This window comes from Coturnix japonica, linkage group LGE22C19W28_E50C23, assembly GCF_001577835.2.
Source record: "Coturnix japonica isolate 7356 linkage group LGE22C19W28_E50C23, Coturnix japonica 2.1, whole genome shotgun sequence".
Taxonomy (NCBI): domain Eukaryota; kingdom Metazoa; phylum Chordata; class Aves; order Galliformes; family Phasianidae; genus Coturnix; species Coturnix japonica.
The window spans coordinates 1,681,511-1,707,928 of record NC_029544.1 but is presented as its reverse complement, the minus strand read 5'-3'; the positions used below and the strand labels follow the sequence as shown (position 1 = coordinate 1,707,928).

Below are 26,418 nucleotides of genomic sequence, written 5' to 3'. Positions count from 1 at the left end.
GGCCCAGGCCGCAGCAGGCCCAGGCCGCAGCAGGCCCAGGCCGCAGCAGGCCCAGGCCGCAGCAGGCCCAGGCCGCAGCAGGCCCAGGCCGCAGCCGCAGGAGCCATGATGGATCGGAGCCGTGATGGAGTCTTCAACAGTTTATTAGAAAGAATGCAGACATTAAAAAAATTCCCACCGTTCTGAACAGAAAAATGGAGGTTTTTTCCAACAGAATAAAGGCCCCGTCGGGTCCCATCTGGGTGTTCTCATTCGTTCCCATCCCAACAGTGCAAAGAACATTTGGTCTCATAGATCCACAAACGCGGCCCCATAGCGGATCCGTGGGGTGGATTTGGGCCTCGAGGCCTCACTATGGGGCACGCAGCCATTAAAGAGCCAAAGTGGGCATGAAATAGCAAACAGAGGGCTTGTTTGTTTCCTTTTTTTTTAATAAAAACCATGAGTGGAACACACCTGAAGACACCACAGAGGTATATTGAGCAGCTTGTTCAATTTATAGACAGCCAATGCGAGAAAAGAAAGGGGGTTTGTTTTGTTAAAGATTGAACCGTGAGCCACAAAAGGGGGATAAAGAGGCCAATGGAGCGCAGGACTTGAAGCCTGCTCCGCTCTGATGTCTGCTACGAGGGCTCTGTAAACTCTATTGCCAGTGTTACGGATGGATCGGCCCATTGACCTCAATTGGGTTTTGGTTTGGAAGTCTGGAATTCATGCATAAGTTTGATTTTCTCGCCTCTCGTGGCTTTAGAGACTGCCCCCCGCACAATGGTACACACCTACCATCAGTGAAAGCCATTTCAAATGGACTGGGAATCAAAATAAATGGGTTAAAGGATGCAATATCTCCCCTTTTTAGGGCTAGCAACTCAAGGATTCTTATCTCAATTATGAAATGTGATGAAGTTCTTTCCCCAAACCCTGAAGACAACAGTTTTCCTTACTCCAGATCTGGCATTTCTAAGGAGGAAAGAAGAGAAAAAAGAAAGTATGAGTGTTTAAAACAAAACAAGAAGAAAATTAAAGCTACCAGCTGCCATATTGCATCACAGGGAACACGAGCAAGAAAATACAGCCCATAGAGGTTGAAGAGAGGTGCTGGCTTCAGCTGGTAGCCTGGATTTAGTGTGACCCACAAGGCAGCACAGCTCCCTCCACCCTCAGCACATACAGACGGGGGCAGAATAAAAGCCATAAATGGCAACTTACTCTCATCATCACTGTCTGGTGAGTCCTGCAAAGAAGAAATGACATTAAGTGGAGCAGATGATGCTTGAGGGCGCTTTCAGAAGCAGCAAGCCTGCTGTCAGAGCATATCCCAAGCAAATACAGGTTCTTCAGGACATGATTTAGTTAAGCTTTACCAGTAGTTGTCTACAAACCAGCAATGAGCAATCACTGCAGGAAGGTGTATAAAACCGAAGCTAAACAGCGAACATTGCTGTGACTGCCCCCAGCACAACTGAAGGGGGAAAGGACTATTTCTGCTCAACTCTATCAATTAACAAGCAAGGTTTGGCATCATTTATACTTAGAACTATGCTGAGGTGGGGAAAGCAAGCTCGACTTCAGCAAGTAGCAATGAACACGCAGCGTGCTTAGCCCGACCTACATACTGCAAAGTACTTACATCATCTGCCCCATCTACTTCTGGTAAGTCTACATCGTCATCTCCACCCATGTTGTTCATCATCTGTTTCAGAAAGATAAAAGCCACGTGAATGGGAATAAAACCCTACAAAGTAGCTTAAGATTGTGATAACCAACAGCCACCAGCTGTTTTGACAGGCCTTGCTGCTGCTATGCAGAAATCACAAGGTGACCGACACCAGTAGGACAAGCATTCATTTTGCATTTGATAACGAGCACGAGCTGCAGTGCCAAGAGCCCACAGCATGAGTTCAAGCAACTGCAGTCTGCTCCAGAGCTGTTATTTCCTGCCCTGAGCTCTGCTGCTCATCAGCACCGTACCAAAGACCTTTTGTGCTGAGTAAGGCACACAGAGAGCAGGAGGAAGGCAGAGGAAGGTAACTCTAAAGCTGTCGGTCACTTCCAGCTCACACAAAAGCCAAAAGAAACCCAAACCTCCAGGAATTCATCTTCCCCTACCTCAGAAAAACGATCGAAATTGGACATGTCTTCATCTGAATCATCTTCCCAGTCTTTCCAGTTGTTGAAATCCACGCTGAGCCAGTTGAGCTGCAGGTTAACATAAAGAAAATGAAAGACAAGCTGTTACTACACAGGATGAGAACTACCAGAACTGCCAACCCAACCAGCAAAGCAAGCAATGCTGCACCATTCAAACATGACCCCCCCACACACACACAAAAGAGGGGCCATCAAGTACAGACTGCTACAGACACCGAGGGGATGAAACCCACCTTTGCCCTCTCTTTTGTTAACCTTGGCCATGCCTGACCAGATTCTCCTTTTCGTAAACAACACAAGATAGATCTGTCTGTTCTTTTATGCTTTGATTCCTGGGGAAAGAAAGACATAAAAAAGACAGTAATTGTTAGTTTAGTAATCACTGACACCATCACAAACTCATATTATTCATTGTTTTAAGCTGTTTAGTTATTCCTTGCCCTGAAAAGCACTGCCTGTTCTTTAAGCTACCCCCAGTACTGTGAGAAAGTTGATCCTTAGGGTGCAAAAGCACTCAGACACACGAAAGCACAGCGTGGCTATTTATCAGACAGCTCCCATTACCAGCAGGTCTGCATGACTCCAGAAATCAATGCCATGCTTTTAATTACAACAATAATTAAAAGTGAGGAAATGCAACAGGTGAAACGGCACCGAGTGCTTGAGGTTGACTGAGCAAAACCCCCCTTATGTGCCCATGGGTGAGGAGGAGCAAACAAGGGGCAGCACAGGGGGAGCAGCTCCCCTCTGCAGGGTGCAACTTGCTTTAGGAAAGGCAGGCAATGTGAATGAGAAAGAGCTGAACATTCTGCACACAGCGTTAAGAACGTGGTAGAAGAGCTGCAGAGGGTACTTACATTTGGATCAATATTATTAAAAAGGTCGATTTCGTTTAAATGTTTAAAGTTATCACTTCCTCCAAGACAACTGGGGAGAGAACAAAAAACAAAAGAGCTTTCAGCAGGAAATGTCTTATGCTATAAATAAAGGTTGGTAACAGAGCTCGCTCCTTTAAGGTAAAGCATCACCTCATCAGCACTGGTGCAGCTGTGGGTATCCCAGTGCTGACGTGACCCAGCACTTACCTGAACGTAAGTTTGGATTTCTCAAAATTTACATTAACATCTTTACTGTCTTCCACACAGAACTCGATGAAGACGTAATCCCTTCGGTCGTACCACTTCGCAGAAGCAGGCTGCCTGCAGGGAGACCATTTAAAGACATTCAGGTTAGGATTTCAGCTCGCCTTTAAAGAGCATTTAAAGCTGATATGAAGGCTGAAGAGAAGATGGGTCGTCCAAGAGCTTCACGTCAAACCCAGCTGGGATCGGTACCACCAAACCAGCAGCATCATGACCCACATTTCACATTCTACACCTGCAGATTCCAACTCCAAGCTGGCATCCCTTGAGACAGAAGGCAGCTCCTGCCCTCCTGCAGCACAAAACACTGCTGGGTTCCTGAGCTTCCATACAGGCAGCTCAAGCTCCAGGTGAGCAGCACTGTTTGAGTGCATCCACCCCACACCAGGGGGGTAACAGCAGCCCCACTGCCAGCTCCCATCACATCCAGCCCATCCCCACAGCTCAACCACCCCATCCCAGTGTTAAACACCCAGCAGGAGCTGCTGTTGCTATGGCAGGGTGAGCACAGAGCTTTGCTCCCAGAGGTGTGTGAGCAACGCTGCAATTCCAGTGCTGAAGTTTCCTGTTCTGAACCCGCCGGTCATTTCCTTTGGTATTTCCAGCACAGCTCCAGGCAGTGAAAGCACATCAGGACACATAGAATAAGGTGCTGCTCTCTGTAGCACCTTCATGCTGTGAGGTGCTCGGACTCAGCGCTGCACTCTAAAGCATTACAGCATGAGAACCCAACCAAAGACGGATTAAGTTTCCAGAACGTTCCATCAGGGTGACCCGCCGTTAAGCTTCCAGAGCAGATCTCAACTCCCACCCCATTCAGCTGCAGCTACTGAGCTCACCTGCACCGTGACCCATAGGGTGCAGCCACTGCTGTGAGCCCAAAGCAGCCCCACAACCACAACTCACAGACGCTGTTTTAAGTTCAAACCCCACCATTCTTCCTGCCTGCAAGGAGTTGGGATTGAAGCTACTGTGATTCAGCTGATAAAGGGGAGAGAGACCAAATGGGATCCACTCCACGGCTGATTCCTGAATTGCTGCTGCTTATAAAGCCAAGGGACAGAGATCCCACCAGCCAGCGTGCTGTTATCACAACAGCAGCCTCAGTGTCCCTGCTGAGCACGGTGCTGAGGCTCTTGTGAATAGCAAGAAGACTTTGCACGTGTTTGCAGTGTCAATGGAGACATCCCCAGCCTTCCCTGCGAGCTGGGCACGTTCCCTGGTTGTGCTGTTCTAACCCAGCCTCGATGCTTGTATCCAGCTTACTCCAATGCAATTCATGTTTCTAACAGCAAACTTCTAGTACCTCCCCACATGCTGAAATACACTCAGTGCAACACATTAAAACCGTGCTAGAAGTCTTATATGAACTACTCACCTTCCTTTCCATCTCTCATAGGGAAACAGAGGCCTTCCCTGGGCTGCTGGACTCACCATCTGAATAGGGCAGCTACATAGTGGCTTCTAATGGTGATTCCTATCTCATGCTGTGCTGTGGTTCACACTGCTCTGAGCAGACCCAGGTTGAGCAGTGCAGGTGGTTCCCCCTCACCCCCCGCAGACCCAGCACCCATTTCCTCCCAGCACTGAGAAGGATGTTGGGATCATTAAGCAGAGCCCAGCGCTTCCTCCTGGCTCAGCTGAGCTCATAGAATGAGAGCAGAATAAATTAATTAGACGTTACTTCAGCCTTATGCCAACATTGTCAAGCAGAGCGTTGTGTGTGTGCTTTGGTGATGGATCGCCCTCCTGTCCTAACCACATTGAGAACAGAGCAAATAAACCTTAAGTCCCACCCAACAACCAACTGCCAGGCACTGAATAGAGCCAAGCACAGCAATGGAGCCCTCCCCATATTCCCAGAGGGCTCCACCATCACCTGTAGAGTCTGGTGACCTTCTGAATACAGACACATAGAATGGCCTGGGTTAAAAAGGACCACAGTGAGCACTGAGTCCCAACCCCATTATGTGCAGGGTCACCAACCAGCTGCCCAGAGCCACATCCAGCCTGGCCTTGAATGCCTGCAGGGATGGGGCATCCACAGCCTCTTTAGGCAGCCTGTTCCAATGCATTACCACCTTCCTCCTAAAATCCAACCTAAACCTTCCCTATCTCAGTTTCAAACCATCCCCCTTGTCCAATGAGGATGGCAATGATCACAGCAGCTCTGTGCTGGGTTGAGAAGCCCCCTCACCCCTTGGTAGGCTCCGTTGGGGGGGGGGGGGATCCTCAGCCCCTGTGCCCCCATATTGAGCTCAGATCACACCAGGCACAACTTGAGGCCATCAGGATGCCCCCAAAGCTGCCCACGTGCTTTTTCTCTTCCCCATTCAACACACTGGGAGGACACATCCCATCCTGGAAAGCACATTGACAGCCCGGATGGCTGCAGGCATCATCTGCTGGACAAAGATCCTCACCCCCCATAGAGGATCACGAGAAACCCTCTTATCTCCACAGCCAGCGTGACGAGTTTTGCTCCCCATTAACTCCTTTTGCATTAACTCCTTTTGCTTTCATCTCCCAGCACCACGTGGGAGCTGCAGGCCGTGAGAACAACCCCAGGCATCGCAATGCAGCAGCGCTGAGCTCTGGGGATGATGCAGCCTTTAAGGTTACACGGAGCTCTCAGCTCTGAGACTCTTTGCTCCTTCTAAGTCCCATTCAGCAGCCCTAGAGCTCAGAGTGATGGCGGTGATGGCCACAGTGATCAACCCATTGGATCAATGAGAACCGGCGGGTCTCAAGTCACGGGGTTTGGGGCAAATAACACCGGGAAGGTGCCGCTGTTTGCATTCACTCCAATCACTGCATGGAGCTGAACCACTTAGGGCACAACACATCGGGCTCAGCGCTCAGCCCGGCCCGGGGCTCAACCGGACCCGGGGCTCGACCGGACCCGGAGCTCAGCCGGACCCGGAGCTCATCCCGTCCCGTCCCGCAGCCCCGTCCGTCCCCGCCCGGTTCCCATTCATTGCCCGCCGTCTCGCTGCTCGCTGCCCCGCACCGGGACAGGCCTCATGTCGCGGCCCATCCCGGCGCTGATCGCGTTGCTCCGCTCCAGGCCGCGGCCTGTTCCCATGTCGGTGCCCGCCCCCTCCGCCGCTCACGGTGTAGGCCCGGAGCGCCCCCCCCACACACACACAACCCCCCTCAGGGCCTCACATGGCGAGTGGCGGCGGCGGCGGCTCCAGTCGTTGGGGGGACACGGCCTAACCCGGCGGGTGGCGGCGCTGTGTCTCTCGGTGTGTGTCGGTGTGTGTCGGTGTGTCGGTGTGTGTCGGTGCGGCCCGTTGAGCTCCGGGCGCTCCGAAGGCTCCGGGCTCGGCGCGGCCTCGGTTCCCACAATGCACCGCGCGGCGGCGGCGCCCAACGTTGGTGACGCAGCAAAATACCGCCGCGCCGATTCGGCCGCTTCACTCTGCGCATGCGCGTGTCCCGCGTGTCGCCTCCGGCGCGCGGCGCTTCCCGCCCTCCCCTCATTGGCCACGCCCCCTCCTCCCTTCTAGCAGCTTCTCGGCGCGCATGCGCACTGCGCTGAGTGGGCGGAGCCAGTGGTTACCATGGAGACATGGGGGGGGGGCAGCGGCCTGTAGGCGCGCCTGAGAGAAGTTGAGGCCTCAGTCAGTGCGGCTCTATCAATTAAGTTTTATTAACTGATAGAAACAAAGTACAAATGTTAAATGTAGGTTTTCCTTTAAGTCTTCTCTGAAATAACCAAAAAAAAAAAAAAAAAAAAAAAAAAAAAAAAGAAATATAGTAATAGGTTCCCTCTCCTGCCGTTCGGCTCTACACGTCAATCTCCTGAGGAGAGAAAAAGAGGCGTCAGTAGGCCCCAAAGGCGACAGTAGGCCTCAATGGGGGCTGTAGGCCTCAATGGGGGCTGTAGGCCTCAATGGGGGCTGTAGGCCTCAATGGGGGCTGTAGGCCTCATGGCGGAGTAGCCCCCATGGCGGCAGTAGGCCCCAATGGCATCAGTAGGCCCCAATGGCATCAGTAGGCCCCAATGGCATCAGTAGGCCCCAATGGAGGCAGTAGGCCCCAATGGCGGCAGTAGGCCCCAATGGCATCAGTAGGTCTCTGCAATGGGGCAGTAGTGCGTCCAATGGCATCAATAGGCCCTCAATGGCGATTTCAGTAGGCCCCAATGGCATTCAGCAGGTCCCCAATGGCATCAGCAGGCCCCAATGAGGCAGTAGGCCCCAATGGCGGTAGGCCTCAATGGCGGTAGGCCTCAATGGCATCAGTAAGGCCCCAATGGTGGCAGTAGGCCCCCAATGGAGGCAGTAGGCCCCAATGGAGGCAGTAGGCCTCAATGGCATCAGAGGCCCACAATGGCGGCAGTAGTGCCCCGAATGGCATCAGTATGGCCCCATGGCGGCAGTAGGCCCCAATGGAGGCAGTAGGGCCCAAATGGAGGCAGTAGGCCCCAATGGCGGCAGTGCGGCCTAGTGGTAGGCCTCAAACAGCAGAGGTGGGATGTGGGATATGAGATATAGAATGTGGGATATGAAATGTGGGTTATGGGATATGGGATGTGAAATGTGGGATGTAGGCCCCCCCCCAGCACACAGCAGCTCACCATTATAGCGTTTACAATGTCGTTGCTGTTGTTCTTCAGGGCACGGACCGCCTTCGCTCTGGACACGTTGGCCTGGGACATGACCAGCTCGATGTCTTTCACCTCCACACCGGTTTCATCAACCTAAAGAAGCAGCGTCCAGCTCTGACTGCAGCTCAGCACAGTTTGCTCCTTGCAGCCCCCAAGGATCTGCTCCCTTCTGCCATTGAGGCAGATGGAGAGCTGCATGTCTGCACACACATCCTGCTTGGCCGCCCATCAGAGGCAGGAGTGGATGGGGAAGCCCTACAGGGCCGTCTGGGGAAGGGCTCACCTCTTCTTCCTCGCTCTCCTCCTGCACGGTGGGGGTCTGTGTGTTTTCCTGGATGTTTGAGACGGCTTCTCCTTGCACTTTGAACTTCTCGGCAGCCGCCAGCTGGGCCTGCTGGGACAGATCTTCAATCTAGAAGAAGGAAAGAGCAGAAGTGAGGCCAGGTCCATGCAGTGTGATGGCGGCACACAGGCTCAGATGGGGGAGGCTGAGCTTGGCAGCACCCACACGCAGCAACCCCGATGTCGGTGTGGGTTGTGGGCCTCCCTGCACCACCCCAGGGCACAAATAGGGGTGTAGGCAGCAAGAACAAACCCCCACCACCCCTCACAGCTCTGCAGTCTGCCCCCTGTTGCTGTGAACACGGAGGAGTGTGGCTGCCTGGCACGGCAGTCAGCTGACCTTTGCTTCTCCAAAGACTATATAGGTGTCTGATGCTGGGCTCTTGTACACATCAGGTTTTGTGATGACAAAGAGGATGTTCTTAGATTTGCGGATGGTGACTCTGGTTACTCCTGTGACCTGGCGGAGGCCGAGTTTAGACATTGCCTGAAAAACAAATGAGAAAGAGAAGTGAAGGGATGAAAAGGTACTGACACAGCTCAGCCCGTCAGTTGTGTCCCCTCATCAGTCATTCTCAGGTTTTCAGACTGACATAGCACAGTCTGGGAGGAAACTTCTAAGTCCCATCCACGTCATGGATCCACATCATCCATGGATCCATGGAGCCACTCCAGACAAAAGGATTTTGCTTATGAACAGGGACATTCCCTCGCCTAGGGGTCTAATGAAGGCAAAAAGTGATATGAACCTCTTGCAGCTCCCACAGGCTGCAATGCTGGGCTGGGAGGTGAGGAGCTGCTGCCTTGAATGGCTTCCCAAGGCAAACACCAGGCACTCGAGGGTAATATGCAAGACCCCAAAGCCACAGCTTGTCCACATACACATCTGCCCACTCGCCTTCCTCTTACCTTCCGTGCTTTCTTTTCACTCCGGCTCTGTTTTGCTTTGCTAACAGGTTCTTCATCTATTTCAGCTGCTGCTGCAAGCTGCAAGGAGAGCAAACAGGAGAGTGCTGTGACAACCATACAGAGCTGGTGGGGTAAAGGGCATATATCTGTCCCCACAGGACACGGGGTGGCTGGTTTGCACCCCTCCCTACCTGTGCCTGCTGTGTTGTGGCCTGTGTGGAGTCGTGCTCTTCAAGCTCTGGTACAGACTCATCGCTGTCAGACTCTGTTCCAGACCCTGCAGAAATGAATGTCACAGTTCTCAGCTCAGCACCTTGCCAGGAGCTTCAGGCAGCTCCAGGGGACACAGTAAGCTCATGGAACACTAATGCCTTAGTGTCAGCTGTTGCTGGTGATTTGAATTCCAAGTGAAATGCATTTCCAGTTGGTGTGCTTGAGTAACACCTGGTGGGAAGAGCTTTGCAGCCATGAGCAGGGACAGCAGTGGGCCAGTCAGAGCCACCCTGCCTCCTCCTGGCTCTTGCCATGGTGGAAGATGCCCAAGAGCAGCCAGAGAAGCCACACCAGGGGCCAGGCAGTGCTCTGTGCCCAAAGACTCAGCCCAACTCCAATGCTCCAGGCCAGAGCCACGGCCCAGTGAGTCAGCAGCAATGCTCTCAGAGCTCCTCAAACCTGTTCAGCTGCAGGCACTGCGGGAGCTGAGACACGGCACGGAACCAAGACCCAGCCCACCAGGCCCTTGGGGCTGCTGCACCTCTCTGTGACTCGATGACAGGCTGATCTATACTCAGTTTGAAAACCCTCATCAAAAACAACCTTTTGGACACTCAGTTTGGCCTCTCCACCAGCTCATGCAGTGCACGGTACCTTCCAGAACACCACACAAAGCAGAGCTGTGTGTCTCCAGCCCGCAGAGCAGGCTGCAGGGTGAGCTCAGTGCTCTCTCATGCAGCTGCCACCCAAATTCAGGCCCATTTCCTTCTCTGGAAAGTGTCTCTGTACACACCACGCAAACAGGAGCCCACAACAAAGGTCTCTGCAGGTTGCTGGGTGATGCCCAGGCACCAGCACAGCCCCCAGCAACGCTCTGCTGGTGGATGGACAGTGGGAAACCCACAGCTAAATCCAAACACAGCTGGGCACAGCATGGAGCAGCTCTTCCCGAAGATCCAGCATGAAACCAGCTCAGGCAGCATTTCCAACACCCACACAGGTCACACCATGCTCCGTGCCTGACAACACGCTGTTAGTGACAGCAGCCTGCAGGCACCGTGCCGAGCCCTGGAGAGGTGATGGCACAGCAACAACCCCCCACCCCTCACCCCACTCTCAGCACAGCACACCCGCAGACGCACCGAGCCACACGGGGGGCACTGAGGGCCCCGTGCTGGGTTAGTATCCAGTGGGCAGCCAGTGACACTCCATGCACACGGCAAACTGTGCTGACCAGCTGTACCCTTGTCATTCTTCACGACGGGCTGCTTAGGAGCAGGGGCCTCGGCAGGGGCCACGGCTGCTCGGGGAGAGAGGTCCACCAGGATGGGCTGCAGCGGCGGCTCGGCAGCGGGCACCTCAGGGGGGATCAGGGGGGGCAGGTCATCATCGTCATCAACAGCGGTGCTGGCAGGAACAGGGCCTTTCCCAGCAGGCTTGGCTGGGGATGGACGTGGAGCCTGCTTGCTGCCTTTAGTGGTGGGGGGCTGCTTCTTGGCAGGGGCAGCATTTGGCACAGCAGAGGCAGGAGGGGTGGCCTCTGCTTTCTGGGGTGTGGGGGTTCCACGATCAGCTGCTGGCTTTGGGAGGGCACCAGGAGTCCCCGGGGCTGAGGCAGCAGCACCTGGAACTGCAGGCAGTGTGCCAGGGGCAGCCGGGCTGGCAGGAGCTGCCTTGGCTGCAGGGGGGGCAGAGGGAGCAGAAGGGGCTGCCAAGGCAGCAGTGGGGCTCTTGGGAGATGCTTTGGCTGCAGCTGCAGGTGCTGGTGCTGCAGGGGGAGCAGATGGGGCAGCAGTGGGGCTCTTGGGAGGTGCTTTAGCTGCTGCTGAAGGTGCTGGAGCTGCAGGGGCAGCAGATGGGGCAGCAGTGGGGCTCTTGGGAGACGCTTTAGCTGCAGCTGAAGGTGCTGGAGCTGCAGGGGGAGAAGATGGGGCAGCAGTGGGGCTCTTGGGAGATGCTTTAGCTGCAGCTGAAGGTGCTGGAGCTGCAGGGGGAGAAGATGGGGCAGCAGTGGGGCTCTTGGGAGGTGCTTTGGCTGCAGCTGCAGGAGTTGCAGGGGGAGCAGATGGGGCAGCAGTGGGGCTCTTAGGGGACTTTTTGGCTGCAGGGGGGGCAGCTTGAGCTGGTGGAGCCGTGGCAGGAGCAGAGGGAGCAGACTGGGCAGCAGTGGGACTCTTGGGGGGCTTTTTGGCTACAGTGGGGGCAGCTTGGGCTGGTGCAGCAGAGGGAGCAGCAGCAGAGCCCTTTGGGGGCTTTTTGGCTGCAGTGGGGGCAACTGGAGCTGCAGGACCTGCTGGAGCTGCTGCAGCAGAGGGAGAGGATGTGGCGGCAGCAGAGCTCTTTGGGGACTTCTTGCCTGCAGGGGGTGCAGATGGAGCTGCCAGCGTAGGTGTGACAGGTGGGGGGCTGGCAGGGGCAGAGGGGGCAGCAGCTGGGCTCCCAGGAGCTGCTTTGGCTGCTGCTGGAGGAGCTGCAGGAGCTGGTGCAGCAGTAACAGGGCTCTGGGGAGCCACTTTGTTGGCAGCAGGGGCAGCTGCAGCCTGGGGAGCTGCAGGAACTGCAGCAGCAGGGACAGAGGGAGCAGTGCCTGGGCTCTGGGGAGCTGCAGGAACCACAGCAGCAGGAGCAGAGGGAGCAGCAACAGGGCTCTGAGGAGCTGCTTTGGTGGCAGCAGGGGCAGCTGTAGGAGCTGGAGTGGCAACAACAGGGCTCTGGGGAGCTGCTTTGGTGGCAGAAGGGGCAGCTGGAGATGGAGGACCTGCAGGAATCACAGCAGCAGGAGAAGAGGGGGCAGCAACAGGGCTCTGAGGAGCTGCTTTGGTGGCAGAAGGGGCAGCTATAGGAGCTGGAGTGGCAGCAACAGGGCTCTGGGGAGCTGCTTTGGTGGAACTGAGGGCAGCTGGAGCTGGGACAGCTGCAGGAACCACAGCAGCAGGGGCAGACGGGGTAGTGACTGGACTCTGGGGTGCTCCTTTGGCCGCAGGAGGGGTGGCTGGAGCTGCCATTGCTGGTGTGACAGGCAGGGGGCTGGCAGGAGTCACAGCAGCTGGCAGTGAGACAGGGGTGGCTGGAGCTGCTTTAGCTGGAGCTGGAGCTGCTGGTGGCCCTGAGGAGGACAAGGCAGCTGCTGGGGGTGGGCTGGGCAGGACAGGGGCTGTCACAGGAACTGGGCTCCCAGGGGGTGTCCTGGCCACTGCAGGGCTGCCAGGGGCTGCCAGGGCAGGGCCCACAGGACAGGTCATGGTCCCAGAAGCAGCTGGAGCCAGCGGACAGGTGGGAGTACCAGACATGGAGCCCCGCACGGGAGCAGCAGCACTGCAGGGGACTGTACCACCCGGCAGCAGAGGGGCCAGCGCCATGGGGGCAGACAGAAAGATGGGTGGGGAGATGGTGGCTGCCAGGGGTGAGCCCAGGGGAGCAGCTGGAGGGGGCAGGGGTGCAGCAGGGTGCACTGGCATCGCAGGGGGGCTCTGGGGAGGAGCTGTGGTACCTGCAGGGGCTGCTGCTTGGGGGGGTGCCTGGGGCAGAGCAGCTGGGGCTGCCCCGGGACTCTTGGGAGGTGCAGGGTGAGGGGCTGAGGCTGCAGCTCCAGTGGGGCTGGGAGGAGCAGAGACTTTAACAGGAGGCATGAGAGCAGCTGGGAGGCAGCCAGGACTCACTAGAGATGGGGAGGCTGCTGGGGGGGCTGCCTGCCCTGCAGCAGGAAGTGCAGCCAGAACTGGTGATGCTGGGGCTGGGAGTCCTGGAGATACTGGGCTGACTGGGGCAGCAGCAGGCCCTTGGGCAGCAAAACCAGTTGGGGATGGTGGAACTGGAGCTGGAGGAGGGGAAGAAGTAACTGGGAGGGGCAGAGCTGGGGCAGAGGGCTGGGGAGGGGCAGAAAAGACAGGAATTGCTGCAGCTGGGACCACAACAGGGGAGAGAGGGGCTGGGGGCACGGCTGGGGCAGAGCTGGGTGGCTCTGTAGGAACAGCCTGGGCATCTGGGCCCAGGGCTGGAGTCAGAGGCAGGGAATGAGCAGCAGGAAGAACAGCTGAAGGAAAGAAACAAAGTGAACCCATGAGAAATAAAAAGAGAAAACAAAGGCAGGGCAGGAAGAAACACACACACACACCCCCCCACAACAGCCAGTCCTCTGTCTTCTGGCTCTGGGCTCCCCACACCTCCAGAACCCAAGATAGGGGTACTGGGGAAAAGCACAGTGCAAATTGCCCCAAGGGCTCTTAGGGATCCCACAGACTGAGCTGAGAGCAGCAGGCAGCCAGCCTCCCTCAACAGCAGGTGGAAGCCCACCTGGTTCCTCTGAGCACAGTACAGGGCCAGGACCCAGAGTCCTCCCCCTGCACACCATTAGGGTTAATGCAACCACAAACATCCAGAACAGCAGCACACTGTGGTTAATGTGACACACGGGGTGTTACCAGGAGGTCTGAGTACCTGGTGCTGTGGCAGGAGAAGAGGCAGCAGGGGCTGCAGGAGGGAGGACAGCTGGAACTGAATGGTGAGAAGGACAGTTTGTTACCACCCGTCCCATACAACAGGCCCTGCCCTCCACTTGGGCCATTCCCAAAGCCTGACACAGAACCGAAGGAGCCCAGGGCTGGGGAGAGGCAGAGTGAGAGCCCACAGCAGCAACACTGATCAGACCAGCACAACCAGCAGCGCCGGTCAGGAGAGCAGAACTGGCTCTATGGGCAGCACAGCCCTGCACACCCACAGCGACATGGGAGACAGGACAAGGCATGTGGCCAGGCCTCCTGCCAAGGGCTGAGCGTCCCAACCCAGATCACAGAGCTGCAGCCACGTGACTGGAGCAAAGATTTCTTCCTTCTTCCCTTCTGGGTGCTGACTCTTGCCTGCTGTCCTGCAGGAAGGAGCCACTTCACATGGAGGACTCTATTTTTCCCAAGTAAAGCCAGTCAGTTACTCCACTCCTCACCATTCTGTTGTCCAGAGCAGCAACGCACACAGTAAAGACTCACAGCAGCTTCATCTTCAGGTGGTCTCCCTTTCTCTCCCCCAAGACCCACAGCTCAGAAGATGATTCTAACACCCTGCTGACCTCAAAACACAGAGCAGCAGAGGAACCTGCAGCTGCTGTGTTGGATGCTCCAACCACTGACCAGGGCAGCCAGCGTGAACCAGGAAACCTCAGCTCTGGGGGAAGCCATAAACACTTCAAAAAGGAGCAGCGTGTCCTGCCAAGAGTGAGCTGGCCCCTGGCCCTGGACTGAACAAGCAGAAAGAACAACTCTGCTCTCTCAAGAATCTGTCCAGCCCTTTCTGTTCTTTCACCCACACGCAATGGAGAGCGTGGTGTGAGGCCGGCCTGCAATCAGCCCCACAAATAACCCCTCCTTATCCAGCAGCCAACAAACAAACGTGGAGTGTGGGACTCTTGCAAACCATACGTAATTTGTTAAGGGATGTTTACAATAAATAGACTGCAATGACTCTTTTGACCAGCTAAAGGCTGCAGCCCTGCCCTGAGCACAGACCAACTTCCCACAAGTCAAAGGAAGACACTGAAGATTCCCACCCTGCACCAGAGCCCTCCCAGACCAGCTTCCTGCCTGGCCTGGCCCCAGAAGGGCTGGCTCAGCACAGAAAGGACATCACAACAGCTTACCATCCCACCTCCACAACAACCCAGAGGGATCCAGCAGCCTTCCTCTGCCTCACCACCCCCCCAGGACAGGGGACAGCACCGTCAAAGCTGCCTGGGATCCACTTCTCCCAACCTCCACAATGTCATGAGAGACTTGAGAGCAGCACAGCACTGACAGGAGGTGACCCAAGGAAGCACAGAGCCCCAAGAGGACACAAGCCTGTGGCATGGAACCACAGGAATCCCAGCTATGGCTGACAGGGAACAGAGCAGCTGCCTCCAAGCACAGCTGTCACACAGCAGCCATCACTTCAACCTGCTCCAGGAGGGCAATGAAATGAACTGCCTGGCAATGAAGTGCCTGGCAATGAAATGAAGTGCCTGGCAATGAAGTGCCTGGCACTGAACTGACTGTCCAGGCTGCCTCAGCTTCTCCTATGCTCCCACACCTTGGCCACATCATTTATCAGCCCATCACTCATTCCATGTGCTCCCCATGTGTGTTTCCAGATGATGCAACACCTCCCTCATCGAGCAGAGCCAAAAAACCATCATTTAGCTGAGAAAAGCCCCCTCTAAAAGTAACCCCAGCCTTTATAGACGTTATATCTGGGCACAATGAGGGCAGATAGATATTAATGTTACAACCCAGGGCCAACAAACAGTGCTGGATCCAACTGACCAAGGCTGGGATTGAATGAGCCCCAATACAACACAGTGTTACCCCCAGCCACCCCATCGCTGCCCCATCCCGGTGTCTCTCGTCCCATCGGTTCCCCGGTATCCTCCCGTTCTCCCGGTTTACCTGTCTCCGCCTGCGGCTGCGGCAGCTCCTGCTCTGTGGCCGGGACGGTTTCTGTAGCTTCGCCAGGCATTTCTGTGTGAATAACGGGGATAAAGAACCCACACCGGACTCAAGGCCGCCTTTAAACATCGGTAACGGGCCTTAACGGCACCGCACACCGGGGACTCAACCAGCACCGAGGGCCGCCCGGCTGCTGCCCGTTAACGGCAGCGGGGACCCAACATGGAGCGGATCCCAGGCGGATCCCAGGCCTCCCCACGGCTCGGGCCTACTGCGGCCTACACGACTCGCCCGCTTCCCTCAGCCCATCCGCGGCCTCAGCCGCCTCTTCCGGCTCCACCGACGGCCCCGACCGCTCCTCCGCCTCCCTCCCTCTCTCCCTCCCGCCTCGGCCGCCGTCTCAACCCCACGAGGCCGCGGATGGAGGCGGATGGCGGCGGCGACACTCACCGGACGGGGAAGCGGAGCCCAAGATGGCGGCAGAAAGAGACCAAGCGGCGGAAGGCGCGACTTCCGGAAAGACAATCACTTCCGGGGGAAGTGAGCAACACACTTCCGTCCGCTCGCCCCGACGGCTGCGCACGAACGTTCCGGGCCGCGTTCGAAAGTTCCGGGTCACGTTGGGACGTTCCGGGGTACGAGAAGGGGGGGCGCCCCCCGGGACCCCCATCCCCCCCACCCCGCAGCCTCAAGGAGGCGGACACGGAGCTGAATAGCAATTTTAATAGATTTCGGGTATAAAAAGTACAAAAAAGCATCCAGACAAGTGAGAATTGGACACGAAGTTAGGGGGGGGGGGGGGGGGTCGTTGATCCTCCCTCCGTGGTCAGAACTGTCCCTGCAGGTCTGGGAAGGAGCAGAAATTAATGGGGTTTAATGGAGGATCCGATGATGGAGGAGCAGCTGGACGTGGAGCCCCCCCAGCTCTCACCGTTCCTCCGCAGCCGCTGCCCGCGACGCTCACGCTCCATCTCCTCCAGGAACTGCTCGAAGGTTTTTACGTAGGGAGCCAGCTGGGTCCGACGGTAATCTGAATGGGGGGGGATGGGAGATGGGACTGAACCCACCCCCATCAACTTTTCCCAACCCACCCCCCCCACAGTCCTTAAAACCCACCCCCCAGCATTAACCCACCTCCCCAACCCTTAACCCCCCCCCAGCCTTAACCGCCCCCCCCCAAGCTATCAACCCACCCCCCCCATTCATTAAGCCCACCTCCCCAACCCTAACCCCACCCCCAAACCCTTAACCCACCCCCTCACCATTAACCCACCCCCACAGCCCTTAACCCACCCCCCCCAGCCATTAATCCACCACCCAGCCTATTTAAACCCACCTCCACAGCCCTTAACTCACCCCCCCCAGCTCTCTAACCCACCCCCCCAACCCTTAAACCACCCCTTCCAGCCCTTTAACCCCCAGCCACCAGCCCTTAACCCCCCAGCCATCAACCCAACCCCCACAACCCTTAACCACCCCCACAACCATTTTACATTAACCACCCCCCCCAGGCCTTAACCCACCCCCCCAGCATTAACCCACCCCCACAAGCCCTTAACCCACCTCCCCAGCCACTAACTCACCCCCACAGCCATTAACTCACCCCCCCACAACCCTTAACCACCCCCCAACCATTAACATTAACCCACCAACCCTTAACCACCTCTCCAGCCATTAATCCACCCCCCCACAACCCTTAACCCCGCCCCCAGCCCTTAACCCACCTCCCCCAGCCATTAACATTAACCCACCCCTCTGCCCCACTCACCCCTCACTCTCCTCTTCGGCTCCGTCTCCTCTCCATCCTCCTGCTCTGCATCATCACCGGCTGCATCCAGCTCCTGGCACAGCGAGCTGCATGGAAGGACAATGCAGGACATGGTGGGGGGGGGCTGCTCATAATAGGGGCTACCCACAACCAGGGCTCCCCCCACACCGACCCCATGTACCGACCTGATGGTGGGCACTGAGAATGGGTCGAACTCATCCAACCTCTGCAGGTCCAGCGGCACCGAGATGCGACCTACAAGGGACAGAGATAGGGGAAGGTGAAGAGAGGTGCTGCATGGGGTGCCCATAGCAGGGTGCTGACCCCACAACCAGCTGCACCCCCCCCATTTTGGGGTACCCGCCTGCTTTGGGGTACCCCCCTGTTTTAGGGTACCCACCTGTTTTGGGGTGGACACTAAAGGGGCTCTTCAGGAGGTGCCCGATGCCTTTGCTGACGTTGATGTCGAGCCGTGGGAAGCAATACTGCAGCATGATCTCCCAGTCTGCATAACACGCCGTGCCCTTCCCGCTGCCCGCAGCCCGCTGTGGGTACAGGTAGTCAAGGGGCAGCACGGCCCCATAGCTGCCCCATAGCTGCCCCATAGCCACTCACCCGCGTCCTCTCCATGCGGCCCTTGAGCAGCTCCCAGCGCTGCCCCGAGTCACGTTTCTTGGGGAACTCAGTGTGCAGCAGCTCCCGGTGCTCTGCGGGGCTGTTAAGGGCCATCACAGCCAACACAACCCCCCCCTGAGCCCAGCAGATGGAAGGATAGAAGGAGAGAAGGAGAGAAGGAGAGAAGGAGAGAAGGATAGAAGGATACCGTCTGGAACCAGAGCAAGCACTTTGTCCCAGCGCTCGGGGCTGCCCAGGATGTCCTGGCCCTGCAGTGCATACGCCTCGAAGTATTTCTCCACCACGTTCACTGAGCGTCTGAGGAGCAGATGGAGAAGCTCAGAACCCCATAACCATCAGCTCAACACCCCATAACCATCAGCTCAGCACCCCATAACCATCAGCTCAACACCCCATAACCATCAGCACAACACCCCATAACCATCAGCACAACACCCCATAACCATCAGCACAGCACCCCACAACCATCAGCTCAGCACCCCACAACCATCAGCACAGCACCCCATAACCATCAGCTCAGCACCCCACAACCATCAGCTCAGCACCNAACCATCAGCTCAGCACCCCACAACCATCAGCTCAGCACCCCACAACCATCAGTTCAGCACCCCACAACCATCAGCACAGCACCCCACAACCATCAGCTCAACACCCCATAACCATCAGCACAGCACCCCACAACCATCAGCTCAGCACCCCACAACCATCAGCACAACACCAGGCAGAGCACCCCCATCCCCATCCCCACCCACCTGATGAATGGATGCACAGGCTCTGACAGATTCACCTTCTTCACCGTCTCAGCTCCACCCTGTTAATGTCAGATTGTTCAGCCCAACCAGGTGGGCAACACAACCCCCCCCCCCTCCATACACCCACCTTGACCAGGCTCAGATACTCCACAGCAGCAGCTCTCAGAGCTGGGGACCATTTACGTACGGCGTCATCACAGACCCAGCAGTGGACACCTCTCCTTCCTGAGTACACCCACAGCCGGTGCTTCATGCCCAGGTCCTCTATGGGGCACAGTGGGGCTGGGGGAGCACTCCAGGCACTCCAGCCCCATAGCAGTGCTCCCCCAGACCCATTTGAAGGCATCACAATGGACAGCAGGGTCTGGATACGTGCTCAATGCACATCCCTGCATCCCTCACCCACGAGTGCACGGTCGATCACACGGACAGCGATGGTCATCAGAGTCCAACACTTGGAGCAGATATCAGCCGAGCTGTGGGCAGAGCACAGCGGTCAGATGGGTGCCAAGCATCCCCCCCCACGGCCAACTGGGCTCTATGGGGCTGCAACCCCCCCCATCCCATCCCCAACCCCCCCCATGGCTAACGGGGCCCTATGGGGCTACAACCCCCCCCTCCCCATCCCAAACCCCCCCAGGGACCTGCAGCACGTCCGGACATCATCATAGTCGGTCATATCGATATCAAACACCAGCTCCTTCTCCACGGGTTGGAACGCCCCGAGGTGCACCGTGTTGTGCTGGTTGGGCTGCGGGGAGCACAAGGGGTCACATCCCGCAGCCACCGGGGGGTTTAGGGGTGGAAGAAGGGGAGTGGGGGGGGGATACGAACGCGATGCGAATATACGGCCCCGATGTCGATCTTATAGGGGTTGGTCCTTTGCAGCTCCTTCTCCAGCTCCTGCGGGCTGCAGAACGACTGGAACCGCACGTAAACGTCGTCCCGCAGCGTGAAGGAGAACTCCCGAAGCTGGAAATAGTTCTTCTCCACTGCGGGGATGCGGAGAGGGTCGGGTTGGGGGGGTTGGGGGGATTGGGGGGGTTGGGGGGGATGTAGACCCCACCGATTCGCCGTCCCGACCCCGCCCGGTCCCTTCGCTCACCGCCGCCGTAGCCGAGCCAGCGGCCGTAAGCGCCGTGTGGGAAGAGCCGTCGGTAGAACACCGGGAGAAGCTCCGGTAACGCAGCCGGTTCGAACGGCGCCATGACGGGAAGCGGAGGGAAACGGCGGGACCGAAAGAAACCGAGTGGTCGCTGGGAGATGTAGTGCGACCCCTCCCGGAACGGAGCTGAACCGCTCCGACAGCGCCGGCCGTCGGGGAACCGGAGCGGGTTAACGGGGACCCCCGGGGGGGCTCAGCACCGGCACCGACCCCGTCCCTGCTTTGAACAGCGGCCGAGTCCCGGGAGCGGAGCCCCTGAGACCCCCCATAAGTTGGGTGGTGGTTCGAGGGCAGCTCAGCCCCGTGCCAACGAGGGGCGGCTTTGCCAACGAGCCGAGGGGCCACGGATGGGGATTGAAATCACGGGACGTGGGAGGACGGGCTGAGCCGCTGCCCGGCCCCGTATTCAGATGTGTTGGCACTGACACACACCGGCCCCGAGGAGTTGGGCCGGTCCAAGGTCGGCACGGGCCGGAGCCAGAGCTCAGGGCTGCGCTTTGTGCCGTGTCCACGCGAGTCCCGGCCGCCTCCACGTCCCGTTCCTCCTCCTCGTCGTGCTCCTCCTGCTGCCGCCCCACCATGTGGCTGTGGCTGCTGGCGCTGCTGGGGCTGTGGCTGCTGCGGCGTTGGAACCTGGAGCGGCAGACGGTGGGCGGCCTGGACGAGAAGTTCGTGCTGATCACGGGCTGCGATTCGGGCTTTGGCAGCCTGCTGGCACGGCAGCTGGACGCGAGGGGGCTGCGGGTGCTGGCGGGCTGCCTGAGCGAGGCCGGGGCCGCGAGGCTGCGGGCGGCCGCCTCGTCTCGCCTGCAGACCGTCCTGCTGGACGTCACGTCCAGCGACAGCATCGCCGCCGCCGCCGCGTGGGTGCGGGAGCGAGTGGGGGACAGAGGTAGGAGGGGGTCGGGGTGTGGGGAGTGGGCGCCCAGCGGGGGTCTCGGCTCATCCCGGCCCTATTGCAGGGCTGTGGGGGCTGGTGAACAACGCCGGCATCGCCGTCCCCTCCGCCCCCAACGAGTGGCTGAGGAAGGAAGACTTCGTGGCGGTGCTGAACGTCAACCTGGTGGGGCTGATCGAGGTGACTCTCAGCCTCCTGCCGCTGATCAAGAGGGCGAGGGGCCGCGTGGTCAACGTGGCCAGCGTGGTGGGCCGGCTGTCCATCTTCGGGGGCGGCTACTGCCCGTCCAAGTTCGGCGTGGAGGCGTTTTCCGACAGTCTGCGGTGAGTCCTGCTCCCCCCTGCTCTGCCTGGCAGCGTTATGGGGCTGGTCGGACCCCGCTACTCGGACCTTGCCCCGCTGTGTGTCCCATGGAGCGGCTCCAATGTTTGCTCTGACCCCATCCCGTCCCACTGCGGTCAGTGTTTGCTCGTGCACCATCCCAGCCTCATGCTGGGCTGCTCGTGGTGCCCTCTGTGGTTGGGTTTCCCTGCTGTGCCCCATAGCGAGGCCGTCCCCACTCAGCCCACCCCCCTTTGCTGCTCCCATCCCATTGCATCGCTGCCTTCCAGGCTTGAGATGAGGCACTTCGGGGTGAAGGTGAGCATCATCGAGCCGGGTTACTTCAAAACAGCCATCACCGGTTCTGCAGAACTAGAGAAGAGCCTCCTCAGAGCCTGGGAGAGGATGCCCAGTGAAACCAAAGCCAGTTATGGGGATAAATACCTACAGGACTGTGAGTGCATCCCCAAAGCTCACCCAGCATCTCAGTGCTGAGCTGCACCGGGACCCAGCGGGGCCTCTCGGTCCCTTTGGCACAATCTCAGCTCCTGTCCCTCCCTCTGCCCCCAGTCCTGGCAAATATGAGGGAGATGATGAAGAAATGCAACCCCAACCTGTCGCTGGTGACGGGCTGCATGGAGCACGCACTGACCAGCCGCTACCCGCGCTGCCGCTATGCAGCTGGTTGGGATGCCAAGCTGATCTACATCCCTCTCAGCTACTTTCCCTCTGCCATCACCGACGCCTTGTTCACCTGGACCTCCCCCAAACCTGCCCAGAGAGTGTGAGGCCGTGAGGGCAGAGCTGGCATCGCCCCACACCTGAGATCCCACGGCAGCAAGCAAAGCGCTGCACTTTGCACTGGCAATGTTTGCTGCTGAATAAAGCTGACCTCTTCCCTGCATGGTGTGGTTGAGCCCTGCCCCTTCCCTCTGCAGCGCACTGAGGCTGTGCCCATGGGGGAGCAGTGGGCACAGTGCTGCCAAGCCCCCACCCTATACATGCCCCCTTTGCCATCCCTTGGAGCTGGGGGCAACCAGGTGAATGGGGTCCCAGTGCCGCTGTGCAGCTCTCAGCCCCATCGCTGCTGCTCTGCCCTCACCCAGCATCACCGCATCCTTCCCATGCAATGCAGCCAGCCCTGCAGTGCTGTGCGATGCCTCGGGTCGGGCTCCATCAGCACATGCAGCTGTTGCAGAGCTGCAGCAGCGCTCCCTGCATGGCTCCGTGCAACACGAGGCGGCGAGGATTAAAGAACTCAAGGTTTATTTCAGCTCTGCTGCAATCCTGCCCGCCCTGCAGCGTCGCCTGCAGCTATTTGGGCACCGCTGCCCCCGCTGCTGCCCCGTGCTGCGTGGCTGCTCCTTGCACTGAGCTCTATTTATACGTGGGGACTTGGGCTGTGTGAGGACTCGTGGAGCGGCGCAGAGCTGCACAGGTAACCCCGGGGTTTGTTTGTAGGTGCAGCTCCTCCATGACGGGCACAGAGCGGGGAGATGTGAGGGATGGGGTCAGACGAGGCCGGGCTGGGGGGGTCCCGGTGGGGTGGGAGCTCTGTGGGGTGGTGGGAGCTGCCCCATTGCAGTGCTGTGTAATGGGGGGAGCGCGGTGAGGCAGCGATGAACTGTGTCCACCTCACGATGAAGGGAAAACTCTGCGGGGTGTTAAAGGGATGGAAACCGAGTGCTCGGAGTGGTGGGAGGGCAGGGATAGAGGGGGGGGGGGGGGGGGGGGGGGGGGGGGGGGGGGGGGGGGGGGGCGCAGATAGGGCCGAGAGCCACAAACAAGCGCCCACCCCGAGCACCAGCTGCGATGGGTTCCGATGGGGTGGCAGCCGATGGGAAGAGTGAGGACTCAAGTCTGAGAGACAAAGACCCCAAATACAGGGAGCAGGGGCACAACCAGGACCCAGGATAACCCCGACCCTGCCGCAGGTCCTTGTACCCCCCCCAGTCGCGATGTGGCTGTGGCTGCTGGCGCTGCTGGGGCTGTGGCTGCTGCGGCGTTGGAACCTGGAGCGGCAGACGGTGGGCGGCCTGGACGAGAAGTTCGTGCTGATCACGGGCTGCGATTCGGGCTTTGGCAGCCTGCTGGCACGGCAGCTGGACGCGAGGGGGCTGCGGGTGCTGGCGGGCTGCCTGAGCGAGGCCGGGGCCGCGAGGCTGCGGGCGGCCGCCTCGTCTCGCCTGCAGACCGTCCTGCTGGACGTCACGTCCAGCGACAGCATCGCCGCCGCCGCCGCGTGGGTGCGGGAGCGAGTGGGGGACAGAGGTAGGAGGGGGTCGGGGTGGGGAGTGGGGTCCCGGAGGGGTCTCGGCTCATCCCGGCCCTATTGCAGGGCTGTGGGGGCTGGTGAACAACGCCGGCATCGCCGTCCCCTCCGCCCCCAACGAGTGGCTGAGGAAGGAAGACTTCGTGGCGGTGCTGAACGTCAACCTGGTGGGGCTGATCGAGGTGACTCTCAGCCTCCTGCCGCTGCTTAGGGAGGCTCATGGTCGTGTGGTCAACGTGGCCAGTGTGATGGGCCGGCTGTCCCTCTTCGGGGGCGGCTACTGCCCGTCCAAATTCGGCGTGGAGGCGTTTTCCGACAGCCTCAGGTACAGCTCAGCCCGGCTGGGTCCCTGTCCGGGTTCGGCAGCATTAAGGAGCAGAGCTGGTTTGCCTCTGTCCTGCTTTCGCCATCTCCCCCCCATCCGCCCCGGCAACTCCTGTCCCAATAGGAGGAAGAAGCGCTGGGGGGGTTGTGAAAGGTGTCGGTGTGGGTTTGGAATTGGGCGGGTTGTGCAAAGATAGAACGGGTTGGAGGGGCTCCATCTCCTTGGTGGCAGCTCTGGCTCCCACCCCGGGGCAGTGACAGCGATGTCCCCACCCCAATTCAGGCGTGAGATGAGACCCTTTGGGGTGAAAGTCTCCATCATCGAACCCGGCGGATTCCGAACGGGGATGACCGACCCCAAAGTGGCAACAAAGGAACTGCAGCGCCTCTGGGCTCAGCTCCCGATAGAGACCCGGGCATATTACGGCCGTCGCTACCTGGACATCTGTCAGTACATCCCCCCACCCACCCCCCACCCAGCACAGCACCCACCCCACGGAGCACCCCGCCCCACTGACCCCCGTCCTCCTCCCTACAGACACCCAGCGCAGCATCCTCCTGCACCGCCTGAGCAGCCCCCGCCTGTCCCGTGTCACGGCCCGCATCCAACACGCTCTGCTGTCCCACAGCCCCCGCAGCCGTTACGCCGCCGGGTGGGACGCTCTGCTCCTCCTTCTGCCTCTCAGCTACTGCCCGACGTGGCTTTGCGATGCCTTCGTCTCCTTCGTGATGCCGAAACCGTATTACGGGACACCCACGGGTCCCTGAGCTCATCCCCGTGCTGCCCTCGGGGCTCCTGCGGGTGCAGAACCTCATTAAACGCCTTGTTCCCTTCTGCATCACCTCCCTTTGTATCAGTTGAGCTCACATCTCCCATTTCCCCCCGTTCCTTTGCCATCCTCGCTCGTTTTCCATCCAGCTCCCACCTCCCGCAGCTGCCGGGGGCCGCAACCAGCTCCATCCCCAACGGCACCTTCAGCACATGAGATGGAAACCACCCCCCCCCCGCCCCCTACCCCCAATATCCCCCCTTTTCACAGCTCCATTTGCCCCCGTTCTGCGCCCTCGGGGTCCGCTGACACCGCTGGGTGCTGCTCCGCTTCGGCACATCAGATGTGCGGGCGGTGACTCACGCATCCTTTCATGCCTCTAATTAAGGGATAATTAACCACGACGGTTCTGGAGATGGGTCCCCGAGGGTGTGCAATTGCCTGCGGGACTGAGCAGCGATCGGCACAGCCCCGCGTCGCCCACCCGCGTCCCTTCTCCCTTTAATACGTGCGTGGGCTGAGCTCGTGGGGGTCCGGGGCGATGCGGGGTGTGGGGGGCGAGGAGCCGTGGGTGCAGCGTCCCAGCAATAGGCACAGCATCGTGTCCCTGGGGGGGGGGCTGCAGATTGCAGGGGTGGAGGGGGGGCTGCGTGGTGGGGAGGGCGCTGGACCCGGAGCAGCGCTTCCAACAGCAAAACCCGAGGGAATGAGGGATGGTGGCTGCAGATTCAGCTCCTTGGGGTAGAAGTTCCCATGGGGTTTTGCCTCTCTGCTCACCCCCCCCTTCACAATGAGCTCCCTGGGGCCCCTCCACCCCATCCCGAGGCCTCTGAGCACGGCCCTTCCGGAGAGGAAGGGGCCCCTTATCCCATCAATCTCCAAACAAATGGGGCCCTGGGGGACGAGGAGGGGGGGGGGGGACGTCTCAGCACTGTGGGCGATGCGGTCGGTGCTCTCTGAGCATCCCAGTTGGGTGATGATGGAGCAGAGCTCGAAGGAAAGGAGCTGCCCCCCCCCAGCCCCCCATGTGGGGTGACCCACAGCGCTCAGTTCTGCCTCAACCACCGGAGCTCCGAGCACCTGGGAAGCAAAACACCAACACCAGGATCTTCCCAGCACTCAGAGCATCCAGGAGGGCGATGCCAACTCATGGCATCCCCGGTTCCTGTTTGCAAACACCGAATCCCGTGGCTCCGGTACCTGTTTGCTCTTTGGCCGCCCTCCCGTTGTTGAGAGAGCTCCTACTTATCAGTGCACGCGCTTCCCTGTTCCCTCCGTGCCTTCCTTCCGAGCGATTGTTGCTCACGATGTCTTGTCTGCACTTGTAAAGGAGATTTCCTGCAATTGTTTTGCAGGACTTGCAGCCCGAGGCAAAAACGTTTTGCCTATCAATCAGCCCCCAAAGCGGGGCAAGGCTGAGCCCCCTCCCTTCCCCCGCTGATCAGTTGGACGATGATTAATTGCTGCCGGGCAGAGGAGCTGCCGTGGGGATGGATGGATGTGTTGCATTCCGACGGCACCCGAGGGGGGGCTGCAATGCCCCGACCCCTCAGTGCTGTGCCAATGCCCGACCCCTCAGTGCTGTGCATGCATGCCATGCTGTGCCATGCAACTGTGCTGCTTCTGTCACCCTCCCCCCCCCTCATCCCACCCCACCCACAGCTCCGTGGATCCATTCCCCCCACCCGCACCCGGCCTATGTCTCCGTGCCCCCCACATCCCTAATG

At 58.8% G+C, this 26,418-nt stretch overlaps 5 protein-coding genes across 5 annotated transcripts; 2 read left to right on the top strand and 3 right to left on the bottom strand.

Annotated features, from left to right (window-relative positions):
* Positions 1-125: 125 nt before the first annotated feature.
* On the bottom strand, positions 126-6,712 carry PTGES3 (prostaglandin E synthase 3). The gene is made up of 8 exons (XM_015887065.2): positions 6,462-6,712; positions 3,237-3,350; positions 3,009-3,078; positions 2,385-2,483; positions 2,110-2,199; positions 1,631-1,693; positions 1,210-1,234; positions 126-960 (listed from the first exon to the last, which is right to left on the bottom strand). Coding segments are annotated over exons 1-8 (483 nt in total). The 5' UTR covers positions 6,464-6,712; the 3' UTR covers positions 126-940.
* An 890-nt stretch (positions 6,713-7,602) lies between these two features.
* Positions 7,603-16,366, bottom strand: NACA (nascent polypeptide associated complex subunit alpha). The gene is made up of 7 exons (XM_015887064.2): positions 16,236-16,366; positions 15,786-15,857; positions 9,351-9,436; positions 9,160-9,237; positions 8,591-8,737; positions 8,192-8,320; positions 7,603-8,001 (listed from the first exon to the last, which is right to left on the bottom strand). The coding sequence occupies exons 2-7, from the start codon at positions 15,853-15,855 to the stop codon at positions 7,618-7,620; spliced, it is 894 nt and encodes a 297-aa protein (XP_015742550.1). The 5' UTR covers positions 15,856-15,857; positions 16,236-16,366; the 3' UTR covers positions 7,603-7,617.
* A 122-nt stretch (positions 16,367-16,488) lies between these two features.
* Positions 16,489-20,424, bottom strand: PRIM1 (DNA primase subunit 1). Its single transcript, XM_015887084.2, has 13 exons — positions 20,047-20,424; positions 19,776-19,933; positions 19,586-19,692; positions 19,344-19,417; positions 19,069-19,205; positions 18,942-19,000; positions 18,377-18,486; positions 18,169-18,260; positions 17,954-18,098; positions 17,739-17,808; positions 17,554-17,639; positions 16,717-16,815; positions 16,489-16,631 (listed from the first exon to the last, which is right to left on the bottom strand). Exons 1-13 carry the CDS (start codon positions 20,147-20,149, stop codon positions 16,612-16,614), a joined length of 1,260 nt encoding a protein of 419 aa, XP_015742570.1. The 5' UTR covers positions 20,150-20,424; the 3' UTR covers positions 16,489-16,611.
* Positions 20,425-20,538: 114 nt separating this feature from the next.
* Positions 20,539-22,229, top strand: LOC107325866 (retinol dehydrogenase 16-like). Its single transcript, XM_015887086.2, has 4 exons — positions 20,539-20,998; positions 21,069-21,327; positions 21,616-21,779; positions 21,896-22,229. Exons 1-4 carry the CDS (start codon positions 20,686-20,688, stop codon positions 22,111-22,113), a joined length of 954 nt encoding a protein of 317 aa, XP_015742572.1. The 5' UTR covers positions 20,539-20,685; the 3' UTR covers positions 22,114-22,229.
* Positions 22,230-22,326: 97 nt separating this feature from the next.
* LOC107325865 (retinol dehydrogenase 7-like) lies at positions 22,327-24,765 on the top strand. The gene is made up of 5 exons (XM_015887085.2): positions 22,327-22,763; positions 23,260-23,596; positions 23,664-23,922; positions 24,205-24,368; positions 24,460-24,765. Exons 2-5 carry the CDS (start codon positions 23,284-23,286, stop codon positions 24,687-24,689), a joined length of 966 nt encoding a protein of 321 aa, XP_015742571.1. The 5' UTR covers positions 22,327-22,763; positions 23,260-23,283; the 3' UTR covers positions 24,690-24,765.
* Positions 24,766-26,418: the final 1,653 nt, after the last annotated feature.

Excerpts from the sequence above, each read along its gene's own strand:
- PTGES3 (XM_015887065.2), bottom strand. Across the intron at positions 3,079-3,236 it reads AAATCCAAACTTACGTTCAG|TTGTCTTGGAGGAAGTGATA; the intron begins GTAAGTGCTGGG and ends TTCTCTCCCCAG. Across the intron at positions 1,235-1,630 it reads AAGTAGATGGGGCAGATGAT|GACTCACCAGACAGTGATGA; the intron begins GTAAGTACTTTG and ends TCTTCTTTGCAG.
- NACA (XM_015887064.2), bottom strand. The coding sequence starts at position 15,855 with ATGCCTGGCGAAGCTACAGAAACCGTCCCGGCCACAGAGCAGGAGCTG. Across the intron at positions 9,238-9,350 it reads CCACAACACAGCAGGCACAG|CTTGCAGCAGCAGCTGAAAT; the intron begins GTAGGGAGGGGT and ends CTCTCCTTGCAG. Across the intron at positions 8,738-9,159 it reads GTGAAAAGAAAGCACGGAAG|GCAATGTCTAAACTCGGCCT; the intron begins GTAAGAGGAAGG and ends TTTGTTTTTCAG.
- PRIM1 (XM_015887084.2), bottom strand. The coding sequence starts at position 20,149 with ATGGCGCCGTTCGAACCGGCTGCGTTACCGGAGCTTCTCCCGGTGTTC. Across the intron at positions 19,693-19,775 it reads GGGCCGTATATTCGCATCGC|CCCAACCAGCACAACACGGT; the intron begins GTTCGTATCCCC and ends TGCTCCCCGCAG. Across the intron at positions 18,261-18,376 it reads GCTTGCTCTGGTTCCAGACG|AGCACCGGGAGCTGCTGCAC; the intron begins GTATCCTTCTAT and ends ACAGCCCCGCAG.
- LOC107325866 (XM_015887086.2), top strand. The coding sequence starts at position 20,686 with ATGTGGCTGTGGCTGCTGGCGCTGCTGGGGCTGTGGCTGCTGCGGCGT. Across the intron at positions 20,999-21,068 it reads GGAGCGAGTGGGGGACAGAG|GGCTGTGGGGGCTGGTGAAC; the intron begins GTAGGAGGGGGT and ends GCCCTATTGCAG. Across the intron at positions 21,328-21,615 it reads GCGTTTTCCGACAGTCTGCG|GCTTGAGATGAGGCACTTCG; the intron begins GTGAGTCCTGCT and ends GCTGCCTTCCAG.
- LOC107325865 (XM_015887085.2), top strand. The coding sequence starts at position 23,284 with ATGTGGCTGTGGCTGCTGGCGCTGCTGGGGCTGTGGCTGCTGCGGCGT. Across the intron at positions 23,923-24,204 it reads GCGTTTTCCGACAGCCTCAG|GCGTGAGATGAGACCCTTTG; the intron begins GTACAGCTCAGC and ends ACCCCAATTCAG. Across the intron at positions 24,369-24,459 it reads CCGTCGCTACCTGGACATCT|ACACCCAGCGCAGCATCCTC; the intron begins GTCAGTACATCC and ends TCCTCCCTACAG.